We start from the raw sequence: 15067 nt of genomic DNA, 5'->3' as shown, positions 1-15067 counted from the left end.
CATTTAGAGAGAGAGAACAGTTGTGCTTATTTTAATGTGCAAGGAGGAAATATGAAGGAAGAAAGCAAATAGGTTTGACTTACGTGAGGACATAATTGACACTCACTATGCAGTGAGGTCTTGATGATCGGCTGTTGTGCACAATGGTGGCATAACTCTGTACCCATACCCAGCCTCCATGCTTGGATAATAGTCTGTAGTATTTGGTTGTGACTTGACCTTTCACTAACACTGTAAAAATAATGTAGAATAGTATTCATAAGTTACAGTATTCTGGAACTTAAAATGAACTTCCTTAAATGAAAAACAAGCAAATATATGGATACCACATATGTGTGTGGCTGTATGTACATACATATGCTACCAGTTTGTGTGTTAAAGTCTATAATCTACTGTAAATAAACATATAACCAATTATCAAATTGGTCCTTTGTTGATATTTCTGTTCTCAATCTATTTAGAAAGATACTGATCTTCTTAAGGTCTATTAAAAGAAAAATAGTGGTTGGAAAAGTTAACACAAAGGTAGCAAATCAGCAGAATATATTCATTGTAAAAATGTTTTATTGCTCTTGATCCAGAGCCAAATATTTTTGATACTCCAAATATCACAAGATATTCCAATGAATGGGTTGGTTAAAACCATTAGTCTCAAGACAATCTACTCATTTATATGTTAGGAGAGATTTTTAACTGGTTCGCCTAAAATATATCTGTGCACAGTGAAATAATGAGTTTATGCTATTACAGTTTACATTTTGTACAATTCATACCTTTTCCAAGACCTACATTTCCACTCAATACTGTCAATCTGATGTCCTCCAATTTACAAGGATTTTTTGGAAAATCTGGCAGATGGGCTTATGTTCATATTGTGGGTGATAGTCCCTCCTGATATAATTACTTACTAAAAATGATCACTTATCCCTCACCAGAAAGAGAATATCTCTTTTCTTTAGCTGGCTCTGTTTCCTTAAAACAGGTGGATCTATTGAAATCCCTATGGATAGATCTTTCTAAATCTAAGCCATTCAGAGAAGTCCTGTGGAAAAAGGAAAAAAAAGATTTGCCTCAGGGATCTGAGGTAAGCACAGGGCTACATGATATGATCCCCAAAGCTGGAAAAGACAGCAAGGAATCCTATGTCTTCCCAAACTATCCTTAGAGATGGACTCATTGAGGTCAGTGTCTGGGACCCCAGACTACTCAGGACTTTCTACATCAACTTCATGGACTCAAAGTATCTGTCAACTCTCTACTAGCAGCACTGCAATGACCCAGGACAATTCGGAGGGACTTATAAGAAAGAATGTATCCACATCCAGAGAAAGAACTGTGGGAATAGAAACACAGAAGAAAAACAATTGCTTGATTACATGGGTCGGTGGAGGATGTAGACTCTAAATGATCACCCTAGTGTAAATATCAATAATATGGAAATAGGTCTTGATCAATGACACATGTAAAACAGTGGAATTGTGTGTCGGATATGGGAGGGGGATGGGAGGAGAGGAGGGAAAGAACATGAATCTTGTAACCATGGAAAAATATTCAAAATTAATTAATTAAATAATTTTTAAAAAAGTCTATGTCAAGTCCAGCCATGTAACCCCCTTAATCAATAAACGCCAGTAGCTCCCTATTGCCCCAGGATCAAATAAAAAATGCTTTGGTTAGCATTCAAAGCCCTTTTTAACCTAGCCCCCTGCTACCTTTCCAGACTTCTTAACCCTTACTCCCTGACACATACTCTTCCATCTAGAGACACTGGCTTCCTGGATATTCCAGGAGAAAAACACTGACCAGTTTTTTTTTTTTTTCTGGCTGTGTTCCATACCTGGAATACTCTTCCTATTCCACTCAATCTACTGACCTCCTTAACTTCATTTACACCCCAACCCAAACCTCACCTTCTCCAGTGCCTGCCCTGTTAATGACTTCCTAGTGATCCAGTCTTTAGCTTATTTTGTAGATATTTGTTGTATGATACATGTATATTGTTTTGAACTTCTAGGTAGTACAGTGCTGGCTCGCCATAAGATCTCGAGAAAATCATTTACCCCATTTGCCTCCATTTCCTCATCTGTAAGATGAGCCAGAGAAGAAAATGGCCAACCATTCCAGTATCTGTGCCAAGTATCTGTGCTGTATCAAATGCAGTCATGGAGAGTTGAGTACAAATGAAGTAACTGAACAACCACAAAACCTATTGTTTTGTCTATATTTGTTTCCCCCATTAGATTGTGAGCTCCTTGAGGGCAGGGACTATCTTTGGCTCCTTTTTTAATTCCTCAGTGCCTGTCATGTAGTAGGTGCTTAATAAATGTTTACTAATGGCTTGGATATCATATTCAAAAAAGAGCGAATAATGAAGCAGCATCACCTCCTATGGAATGTTTCACTGAAAAGGAATGACAGCATTATATCGATCAAATCCAATATGGATTAAGAGTTGATTTTGAAGTTGGTGGGACTCATTGTGGAGGTGGGGGGAGGAGAAGTAAAAAGTAGGGAAAATGGGTGATAATGTCTGATTCTATTGTAAATGTACAATATAGTGAACCTAGGAATAAATGGTATGTGTCATATATTAAATGAAGGTTCTCTTCTCCTAAACATGACAATAAGGGAGTTCAGTGACAAATCTTAGCTACATTTTAAACTTTAAACTACATTAATGATGTTCTTCAAGAACAGAAATATTTAATGTTTATAATCTTTAAAGAATATGATCTTTTGATATGAAAATGTAAAGATGTATTATTGATATAGAATATACACATGCGAATACATCTCTCTTTATCTCTCTCTTCAAATGTCAACGACTGCCATCTCCTTCTGGACAGCTTTTCTGACCCTTCTAGAGGCTAATGCCTCTCTGCCCAGATGTACCAAAATGACCTTGTTTTTATTTTATATAGGATTTTTGTCTTCATATATGTGTACATATTGATATGTTTTTAAAGAAAAGGATCATTTCATTTTTGTCTTTGTATCCTCAGTATGCAAAAACAGATTTTATGTATTCATATACACATATCTATACATATATGTATGAATATAAATTTATTTTCAGTCACCACGCTGTTGTCATTCAGTCATTTTAGTTGCATCTAACTCTTTGTGATGACATTGGGAGTTTCCTTGGCAAAGACACTGGAGTGGTTGGCCATTTCCTTCTCTATCTCATTTTATAGAAGAGGGAACTGAGGAAAACTGGGTTAAGTGACTTGCCCAGGGTCACACAGCTAGTGCTTGCTGCTCTATCTACTGGACCACCTAATTGCCCCAGTCACTCTACCAGGCAATATATGTGTGTGTGTATATGAGAAGTCAAGAGTGCCATCATCTCGTCTTTCCTGTACTTTATTGTGTGTCCCCATTCATTTGAGTTATGGATTGTTTTGGATATTTTTAATCAGGTAGTAAATAAAATAGGCATGACAGTCATCGTTATCATATCACCGTTTCCACTTATAAACACAGTCTTGTGTCTTCCTTTCATAGATGAATAGTGCCAGGAGTTTTTCAAACCCATTTGTTACTAATATGGAAATATAACTTGCCATAAGGTTGCCAAAGCCATTGACCAATATCAAGGAAGTTGGAAATTTACTAGCCAAATTTCAACAACATCTTCAAAATTGGAGAACGGAATTGAAAAATAGGAGTAATGATTTAGTAAGTACAGTCAAAAGTGTGCTCTTCCCATTTATATCAGTATTTCTTTGTAAAATATCTTTTTCAAGTATGACCATCATTAAAATAAAGTATTAGAATAAACTGAACTTGGAGCCAGACTTTTAAATTATTATATCACAAAATATTAAAATAATATCTTCAAAACTAGATGCATGTTCAATAACACTGCTCTCTCTGAAAACACTCTTTTAAATATTATTAATGTTTTGTTTAATAATGTGAATGTCTTGGTAATTTGGAGGAAGCAAAAATGGGTTTTGGACCATTAATCAATCAAATAAAATATTTAAAAAAGAGAATTTATTTCATCTTATCCCATCCTTCTACAATTTCTATTGCATGTTCACATATGTATGTACAGTAGTGCCCATAAGTAATTTATTCACATACACATATTGGGGTTATACTCAAAATTTTCTCACTGATAAGAGTTCAAAAAAGTTTGGAAACCACTAAATTAGAGAATTAATTTAACTTTGCCCAAATTTTCTTCTGCCTTCATTTGGTTTTTGGAAGAATCAATCAGGAGCAAACAGCAAGCATTTATGAACCACTTGCTATGTGCCAAGCACTAATAGTTGCTGGGAATCAAAATAACAAAAATGACACAGTCCTGACCTAAAGTAGCTTATGCTTTACTTGGAGGATACAACATGATCACAAATAAGTAAGTGTGGGATATATTAAAAATAAGGACAGATTGATTTGTGCAGGAGGGAAAAGAAAAAGCCTCTTGAAGAAAAGGACCCTTAAAGAGTGCTTCTTGTTTAATACTTAAAGTCTCTACCAAAGCCAGAAGTTCCAGAGATATTTGTTTTCACAAATCAAATGCTTTCCTTCCCATTTTGTCTAAATATCTCTATTTCCTAAGAATCTGGGGTTTCCTTTTAATTTCTTTCATTTATAACTTGAGAACCCAGGAATTTAAATTCTAAATCTAGGAAAAGCGAACATTTCAAGAAAAAACCTTATCAGTCCTTTAGGCCAGGGAGTCACCTCCTAGCTCTAACTTTGGGCAAATAAATCACTTAACCCCTAGTGCCTAGCCCTTACTATTCTTCTGCTTTAGAGCCAATGCCTAGTATCAATTATAAGAGGAAGGTAAGAGTTTTAAAAAATAAAATAAAATAAAACCAAGAAACCAAGACCCTAAAGTCCTCCTTTCATTCTTATAAAGGACCCAATCAGTTCTTGTTGTAGAAAATTTATTCTTAAGTTCGAGAAGGAATCTTGATTCCTTTTTTTATGATAACTGAACTGAGTGAAATATCTTTATTCTATTTTAAGAATGATATTTCATGAGCTCACATTTGACCAGATAGGAGAAAGGAATTCCTTTTTCTATTCCTTGGTCAACTAATCCAAAACAGGTCCTTGAGATTATATATCCATCTAGAGTTTGGATTCCAGTGCGTATATATATTTAGAAGGAAAACTGTATTTTGCATTTAATTAGCCAATGTTTGTCATAAACAAATTTTTCATATTTATATGCATTGCTCATTGGTAGATGTGCTGTTAGTGGAATTCTCCCTGACTTAGGCATTAATTTCTTTTCTTTTCTTTTCTCTTTTTCCTTTCCTTCCCTTCCCTTCCCTTCCCTTCCCTTCCCTTCCCTTCCCTTCCCTTCCCTTCCCTTCCCTTCCCTTCCCTTCCCTTCCCTTCCCTTCCCTTCCCTTCCCTTCCCTTCCCTTCCCTTCCCTTCCCTTCCCTTCCCTTCCCTTCCCTTCCCTTCCCTTCCCTTCCCTTCCCTTCCCTTCCCTTCCCTTTTTTTTTTTGAGTCTCCTCTATCTCACCCAGGCTGGATGTACAGTTGCTGCTCTTAGACCGACCTGATCCAATTACTGATTAGCATGGAAATTTTGACCTGCTCCATTTTCAGCCTGGGAGGATTTGCCCTTCCTCATCCAGCCCAGTAGTCCCTTTATCACAGGGGCTCAATACAATAATGCTAGATTTAAAATTGGACAGCTTTGGTACGCTACAGCTTAACACAGTGTTCGATTGCCTCACCAGCTTTGGCCACCTTTGTAGCCGGGATTATAGGTGTCAACCACCAGGCCTGGGCATCTGTGACTTTATGGTATTCAGGAAACAAAAGACAAAATCCCTTCAAGATAAAGCCAGGGTACAAAGTCTAGGTGAGGGCTTTTTATTTGTCTAAACAGAACAATAGCCATGTCAATATTGGTATACCTTAAAAGAAAAATCTTTCACAAACCAATAAGTTCTCTTTCAACCACTTCCTCCAAGGATTTCTCTTTCCTAACTGGTCAAAGGTGAACTCAAGAGACATCATTCTTAAATAGAACAGACACTTCTATTCTCCCTTCTGTTTCTATAAACTAGACAAAGTTCTCTAAGTTTCAGGAATTCAGAGAATAAGATTCCTTCTACAACTTGATTGAATCTTCTACTATCAGAACTGATTAGGTCTTTTATAAGATGAAATGAGGGTTTTAAATGAGATATTGGCTTCTTGGCTTTGATTAAGTACTGATAAGGTCATTCATTCATTCAGGGGAGACGAAGGGTTTTCAATAAGGACACTGCCATATTTCTCAATATTTCAGGAAAAAAGTTCTCTGAACATTTATACATAGTGTTCTGTGCCTGATGGTGATATACAACAATGCTTTTTCATGTCCTTTTCTAGATCATTTACCCTGAAATCTGGGGGGGGGGGTTGCACATTCTAGAATAGTGTTTTATTTTTTGCAGTTCATCCTTTGTTTTCAAAGAGGACCAATGACATCGTGGAGTGAGTCAGATTTAATCACATAGTCCTCAGTCTCACTCTCTTTTCCAGAGGCGTCGAGCTCCAGGGGTGAGACAAAAGGCAAGACAACTAGCCATGCCCTGGGATGCACTGGATGACCTTGGCATCCTCCATGTCTGACCAAGCTCTAAGTGCTCCACAGCACCAGCTTTGGCTGCCTTTGTTTGGGACCTGACTTATTTCATCCTCCCATTTTGCCAGGGGAATCTTCATAGATTTGGGCACACGTCCCCTAAGTCACCAACACATCTGAGGCCTCTCAGATACCTTCAGCCTAGTCCAGCCAGTCTGCCAATGGTTAGAGAATGTTAGAGAATCCTCTGTTAGTAGTCTCATGGGATTGTGTACTAGTACTTTGAAAAAACAAATAAAATAGACAAAGTACTGGTCAATCTAATTTAAAAAAGGAAAGAAGAAAACCAAATTGACAGTATCCAAGATGAAAAGGGAGACCTCACCGCTAATGAAGAGGAAATTAAGGCAATCATTAAAAACTATTTTGCCCAATTATATGGCAATAAATATTCCAATCTTGGTGATATGGATGAATATTTACAAAAATATAAATTGGACTTAATTCAAAAAGGCAACATTTATGTTATATTTAATGTTATCCATATAAATTTATATGCTTATAAAATGTCATTAAACATGAAACATATTATGTTCAATTTTATTAATATAAACTTTCATAACATGAAATGTATTATGCTTAATGTTATTTATATAATATTTTGCTGTGTGGACTATTTTCCCATTTTAGTCATATAAATGTGGACTTTTTCCTATTTTATCCATATAAAATACAAACTATGATCATACTTAATCCACATAAAATATGAACTATGTTAATATGAATAACCATATTGCATTACTTACATAGATGATGAGCATAACGTAAGTAGAACATATCACAGCCATGGACATGATGGTAGAGGGTTTTCTCTATTAAATCCTGGGGTTCGTAGCCAGTTAGTTCAGTCACCCTGGAAGAAGAAGGCTATCTAAATTAATAATATTGCCCTATAGATTTGATTTTAATTAAACTAATATTGATTTTTCCAAGTAATCAAATGCTAAAGGAGCAAAGGTAGAAACAAATGTTGATTTTGGAACCTGAAAACCATCTTCTTTGTAAGAAACAACCTTTGAACTCCAGTTTAATGCAGAATATAGAATTGCTCATATTCCAGAAAACTTCAGAATGAATGAATTTATTATTTTTTTCAACCTTCACCATCCATCTTAGAATCAATACTGTGCATTGGTTCCAAGGTAGAAGAGTGGTCAGGGCTAGGCAATGGGGGTCAAGTGACTTGCCCAGGGTCACACAGCTGGGAAGTGTCTGAGGCCAGATTTGAACATGGGACCTCCTATCTCTAGGCCTGACTCACAATCCACTGAGCCACCCAGCAGCCTCACAATGAATGAATTCTTTAAAGTAGTTTGTAATTTTATCCTTTTCAGAATGAATTTAAGTGTATCCAAGAAACATTCATTGAATCTAACATCCAAACTGACACTTGGGAGAAAGATATTTTGGCAACACTTTGACACAGGAATGCTTAGTATATTTCAGAAAGGCTCTGCAAAGATTGTCTTAATTTTACGAAATCTCCATTGTTACCAGCATATAATTGATCTTTGATTTCTAGGCTTGGCTATTACCAAGAATTCTTTAGTGATATAGGAAACAGTCAAGAGCCAGATCAGGTGGCTATTACTTGAGTAATTGCTGATTCTTTAGTACCCCACCTCAACTACTACCTCAATCTATGAAGCTTTTTCACATCTTCTGACCTCACAAAACACTTTGTTTTACAACTATCTAAGGTCCTTATTATGCAATATTCATCCTTCTACACTGAGGGTTCTTAACCTGGGGTCAGATTTCTGAGGGTCAATGGCCTAGGAAGGGGAAAAAAACCATGACTTTATTTCAATATGTGAAATCCTATGCTTTTAAGAACATTATTCTTTTTTTAAGTTTTATCTTTATTTTATTTTAATAACAAATTTATACATATGTTTTTCAAAGTTATATGATTCCTATTTTTCTCCTTCTCTTCTTCCCTCCCTGCTCCTGGAATTGACAAGCAATTCAGTCTGGGTTGTACATGTATTATCACTCAAAACATATTTCCATATTATTCATTTTAATAAGTGAATAATCTTATAAAACCAAAACCCTGTGTCAAGGAAGTTCATCCCCTCCCCCTTCTGAATAGCTCGACCCGTCCATCAAACATTCCTGAAATAACACAGTTGTGCCAGGTTTGCGTCCCTCTATGTGCTGTATGACAATAAAAGTCAAGGCTTTGGGCTTTTGTGAAGAGGGAGAACCGAGAAGAGAAGGAAGAAGGAAGCCATCGGGAACAGAGCAGGCAGGTGAAGGGAAGTAGGAAGGGACTGGCAGGCTAGGCACCATGTGTTCAGGCTACTTAGAGGAATGATTGTCTGCCCTTCCTAATAAACTTTGCAAAATATACATCCGAGTAGAAATAGCATTAGATTCTTATAACCCCAAATAAACAAGTGATAAATCATATGTTTTCATTTTCAGGGAGCTTACTCACTGCAAATTACATGGTTCATGTGATATAAAAAACGTAGTGCAAAAAAAAAAAGGGTTTTCCCAGAAAAATCAAAATGCCTCATCGGTAGATCAGAGAGCGTTTAGAATGACTGCTTCAGAGATGGGAAAGACCTTAAAATTTATCTAATCTCACTGTCTGCAGCAGACAGAATCATGGCATTTTTGGAGCTAAAAGGGGCCTTGGAGATGACCTAATTTAACACCCTCCTTTTGGAGTAGAAGTACATTTTACTTCAAAAGTTGTGTTGTGCAAATGGATCAGTTTCTGATGTCTGCCCTTTGATCCAGCCATAGCACTGCTGGGTTTGTACCCCAAAGACATCATAAGGAAAAAGACTTGAACACGAATATTCATAGCTGCACTCTTTGTGGTGGCCAAAAATTGGGAAATGAGGGGATGACCTTCAATTGGGGAATGGCTGAACAGATTGTGGTACATGTTGGTGATGGAATACTATTGTGCTCAAAGGAATAATAAAGTGGAGGAATTCCATGTGAACTGGAACGACCTCCAGGAAGTGATGCAGAGCGAGAGGAGCAGAACCAGGAAAACATTGTACACAGAGACTGACACACTGTGGTACAATCGAACGTAATGGACTTCTCCATTAGTGGCAATGCAGTGATCCTGAACAACTAGGAGGGCTCTACAAGAAAGAACACTATTCACATTCAGAGGAAAAACTGTGGGAGTAAAACACAGAAGAAAAACAACTGCTTGATCACATGGGTTGAGGGGATATGGCTGGGGATGGAGACTCTAAATGATCACCGGGCTGCAATTATCAATAATATGGAAATAGATCTTGATCAATGACACATGTAAAACCCAGAGGAATTGCTTGTTGGCTATGAGAGGGGGATGGGAGGAGAGGGAAGGAAAGAACATGAATCATGTAACCATGGAAAAATATTCTAAATTAATTAATTAAATAAAAAATTTAAGTGAAAAAAAATGTACCAATCCCTGGACTGTGAAAAACTGGACTGCAAAACTGGCTAGTACAAAAAAAATCACCTAGAACGGGTAAATTAAGTAATGGCATCATGAATATCAGTGAAGGAAACCAGTGATCTTTCCTATTCAGGAAATGAATGTACTGTTAAATGTTAGCTGCAAATTGAATAGACTGAGAACATGACCACATTTTGATTCTTTTGATCATTTCCCTTTCTTTTTGCACCTCTGATGTACTTGTAATTATACATCTCTGAAGACATGTTTCCCTGGGATTGCTCACTGCTACTTCTTTATATTTCCATGGTATTTCCCTACAATAGAAAAGTCTGTAGAGGCTCTAAGGGAAGGAAGAGAAGGAGAAATCTGAACCAAGTTCCAGACCTACTAAAATCTCATGTATTCTAAGTCCTGAATAGAACTTGAACCTATTTCTACTCTGTATAATAGAAAAACTCAAATGTCTGATTGTAAAGAAACAAAGCAAAATAATTTAAGAATCTGTGCGTCAAAGAGGCTCCTTCAACTAGTTGGAAGTCAAGTTACAGAACAACCACTCCGTAAATGTAAATTAATCAAAAGCACATGTATTATGTTTCCCACTAAGTTACATATTAACTTAAAACTTAAAGGGGAAAGGGTGTCCCTAGGGGTTTTTCAGAACCTCTAAAGTCAGAGCACTAGTGAGAGGAATTTCCCAAACCTCGAGCATGACTGGATTCACCAGCCATAGTTTCAAAGTGAAATATCATGTAGTGATTCACCAAGGGGCAGATCCAAGATGGCGGAGAAGGTACATAGCCTCATCTGATCTCTACCAAATTATCCTCCACAAACTATGATATCATTCTTTAGAGCGAATCCTGGAGAAGCAAAACTGGCAAAAAGGCAAAGTGAAGTAACTTTCTAGCACAAAACAACTTAGAAGGTTGGCATGATGGATGTAGTGCATTGAGGTGGAGCTAGAGCTCAGGGAGCCAGAGCAGATCCCAACAACACTAAAAGGCCTTGGGCACAGCTGAAAGAGCAGCAAAGGCTTCTGGAGCTCTACGCCACAAATGGTAAGAGGAGATTGGACAATGGCTCAGAAGGCGGTTATAGGGATCCCTTTGTGGCCTCTGAGGGCAAGACTCTTGTCCCATTGCAGAGAGCCAGCTGGTAATCTTGGGGCATGATTTCAGGATGAGGAAGAGCACTAGCAGACACCAGTGCTTGTGGCCACAGGGGAGTAGGGAACCCTGGTCACAATTCCAAGGGGGAAAAGAGTGCTTGGAGTTATTCACAGACCGAACCACAGGCCAGTAGAGTATTAAACATACCTCTCCTTACATCATACCACCTGAGAAGAACTGAAAGCAGAAAGATACCCAGAGTTAGCTACACAAAGAACCTAAAGCTTGAAATAGTGCTCTGACCACCACAGATACAAAGCCCAACTTTAAAATTTTCTTAAACTAAAAGGGGGAAAAAAGGCAAGAAAATGAGCAAAAAGAAAAGAAAAGGAAACTCAACAAAGCAAGTTATTTTGGTGACAGAGAAGTCAAACATAAACTCAGAAGACAAAAATCAATACAGCTATATTTGAAGCCTCCAAGAAAAATAGGAATTGCCCTCCATCTGAGAAAGAATTAATGGACCTTAAAAATATTTTAAAAATCAAATAAGAGAGGTAGAAGAAAATTTTGGAAAGAAATGAGTGATACAAAAAAATCATGAAAAAAAAATCAACAGCTTGATAAAGGAAGCACAAAAAAAAACCTGGAGAAATTAATATCTTAAAAAATAGGATAAGTCAATTGGTAATAGAGGTACAAAAATCCAATAACTCCGTAAAAGTCAGAATTAACCTAGTGGGAAAAGATATGAAAAAAGGCACTGAAGAAAAGAACTTCTTGAAAGGCAGAATTGGCCCTACAGAAAAATAAGTACAAAAATTCACTGAGGAATAGAACTTTTTTACAAAGTAGAATTGACCAAATGGAAAATGCCTCTCATGAAATTCATATCTTAAAATTAAAATAGGGCAAATAGAAGCTATTGAGTACATGAGATATCAAGAAACAACCAAAGACAAAAGAATGAAAAAATAGAAGAAAATGTGAAATATCTCATTGAGAAAACAACTCACTTGGAAACTAAATCCAGGAGAGATAATCCAAGAATTATTGGACTATCTGAAAGCCAATGATAAAAAAAAAAAAGACTTAGACGTTCTCTTTCAAGAAATTATCAATGAAAACTACCCTGATATTCTAAAATCAGAGAACACAATAGCAATTGAAAGAATCCACCAATCACCCCCTGAAAGAGATCCCAGAAGGATAATTTCCAGGAATATCATAGCTAAATTCTAGAACTAGTCAAGGAGAAAATATTGCAAATTGCCAAAAAAAGAAACAACTCAAATAATTAGACAAGAGTTGAATATATGGGATGATATGAAATTAAGGCTTGAGATAGAAGAATGTATAAGGCAGAAGGGGAAGAGAAAAACAAACTGGGCTAAATTATTGAACATAAAAGAATCATGAAAGAGCTTTCACAATGGAAGGGAAGATGGGAGGAGGTGAGGAAGAGAGTACATGAACACCAGAATTGATTCAATAAGGTAAGAACACATACAACTGGTTGGGCAAAGAAATCTATCTTGCCCTACAAGAAAGTAGGAGGGGAAGGGGGTAAGAGAAGTGTCGTGGGGCTAATAAAAAAAGAGAAAAGGCTAATTAGGGGAGGTGGAAGTCAGAACCTAAACAGGGGTAAAGAGGATGAAGAATAATACACAGTATTCATAATACTGTAAAAAGTTTTCAGCTCTCTCTAATAAACTTATTTCTCAAATACATAAAAAATGAGTTGGATATATAAGAATACAAGTCACCCCTCAATTGATAAATGGTCAAAGGATGCAAATAGGCAATTTTCAAAGTAATTACAGCTTTCAATAGTCATGCAAAAAAAATGCTCTAAATCAGTATTAATTAGAGAAATGCAAATTAAAACAACTCTGAGGTACCACTCCATATCTATCAGATTGGTTATTATGACAGAAAAGGAAAATGACAAAACTTGGAGGGAATATGGGAAAGCCCTGTTTGGGGGACTTGTTGATTGATTCACCCATTCTTGAGAGCAATTTGGACCTATGCCCAAAGGGCTACAACAGGAGACTTTGACCCACCAATAACATTACAAGGTTTATCTCCCAAAGAGATAAAAATCAAAAAGGGTCAGTACCGACATGTCCAAAAAGGTATTTAAAGGAGCTCTTTTTTGGGGGGACAAAGAATTGGAAAGTTAGAAGATACCCATCAATTGGGAAATGGCTGAGTAAGTTATAATATATGATTGTCATGCAATGACAAAAGAACTGGAAAGTCTTACATGAACTGAAGAGAATGAAATAAGCAGAAACAGAAGAATACAGAACACAGTGAGAGAAATACTGTACAACGATCATCTGTGAATACTATTTTATCTCAGCAATACTAAACTATCCCAAAGAATTCATAATAAAAAGTGCCATCTACTGAAAAAAGAACTGTCTAAATCCAGACCAAAGTGAACTTTTTTTCACTTTCTTAATTTTTTGTTTGTTTCCTTCTACAAAAGAATTAATATGGAAAAAATTACATATATGATTGCATATGTAAAATCTATATAAGATTGCTTACTAATGCAATATGGGTGGGGAGGGGTGGGTGAAGGAAGCTACGGAGAATATGAGAATCAATATTCTTTGGAAAATGTTAGAAACTGTTATTACATGTAATTGGGGAAAATAAAATAAAATTTAATTTACAAAAAAAGGAAGAACATATGATTCTTTTTTTTTTTATATTTACGGCCATGGGCATGCTTTGCATCTGATAGCTGCTCTGCCATCCCCAGGCTTAATGTTTATTTTTATACCCATTTTCTTGGCACACAGATACATTACCTAACACACACGTCTAAATGGAGATAATTGGAAAAGTGATACATTAGCTTTTAACAAATCACTTGATTAACATTCTATATTCTTGTATTGTGATTACAGATTCTTGACAGAATAAAGGTTTCACACAAAATAAATAATTTTGTCACAAGTGGCTTAATTTTCTCATTACCCTGTGAGAAGTTTTGAGTTTACAAACAATCAAGGAAAATTACTTATTGTTTTTAATAAAAAGAAATAATCAAAAGTTCTTAAAAGACAATTCAACAATCATATCATTGAGGTTGAGGGGTACTGGGAACACAATTCAAATTTAATATTAGACTGATCATTTCTCAGGGCTTACTAGGGAGTTTCCATATGATTCTTTTTAACAACATTTAATTTATTTTGAATTATGCTTAATAACAATGGCACCTGGTTCGGTGAAAGCCAAGGTACTACCAGTCTAGTCCCTTTAGAAATAGAGACCATTTAAAAAAGCTAAAAAGCTTGATTTCTCTGCTCCTCTCCCTAAGTCTGTTCATCCTCCAGCTCTCTTGATAAACTGGCCTTGTGAAATCAGTACAATTTGCAATCTGCAAAAGAAGCAGATTCATTGTTTTTCTCATATCACTTCTGGCCATCTAGACTAGAACCTTTCCTTTATAGGACCAAAAGTCATGAAAAGCAAGACACAAAAGGGCTCTGTTGCTAATATCCGGCCCTCAGAAATTGGTTCAGGATTAATTTTCCCACCATAAGCTCTTGTAGGAAAGAGAAATGGATTTTTAGGAAAACTTTGGTATTAATCCCTTCTGAATGAAATTGGTATTCAGTTCAATAAAGCCCCAAACATCTATTCAGCGTTGCTTAGAAAGAGCACTGTATGTGCTATAAACACAACACATGATCCTATAATGATGGGGAGCAAAGAGCTGACCCCCCGGTCTTCTCTAGCTAGAGCACGCCTCCTGGAATGGTAAGTCTATGTGTCCAGGCTATGTCCGGAGAAACTCAGGAAGAAGGACTTGTTGCTTTGGATAACACAGAAAGTCTTGAGTGGTCCCTTAGTGCTTTCTCTTATAATAGTTGAAAGGTGATGGAGCCTGCATGGCA

At 36.5% G+C, this 15067-nt stretch overlaps 1 protein-coding gene across 2 annotated transcripts in view; it reads right to left on the bottom strand.

Annotated features, from left to right (window-relative positions):
- The window catches only part of SIM2 (SIM bHLH transcription factor 2), a 92347-nt gene that overhangs the window by 20581 nt on the left and 56699 nt on the right, over positions 1 to 15067 (bottom strand). For both annotated transcript variants that reach the window (XM_007493155.3, XM_016433133.2), the window contains exons 7-8: positions 7361 to 7467; positions 84 to 231 (exon numbers count right to left, since the gene is read on the bottom strand). In XM_007493155.3, the coding sequence (XP_007493217.1) occupies positions 84 to 231; positions 7361 to 7467 (255 nt within the window). The remainder of the gene's footprint in view (positions 1 to 83; positions 232 to 7360; positions 7468 to 15067) is intronic.

Source organism: Monodelphis domestica, chromosome 4 (assembly GCF_027887165.1).
Source record: "Monodelphis domestica isolate mMonDom1 chromosome 4, mMonDom1.pri, whole genome shotgun sequence".
Lineage (NCBI taxonomy): Eukaryota > Metazoa > Chordata > Mammalia > Didelphimorphia > Didelphidae > Monodelphis > Monodelphis domestica.
This window is presented reverse-complemented; position numbering and strand designations above follow the sequence as displayed.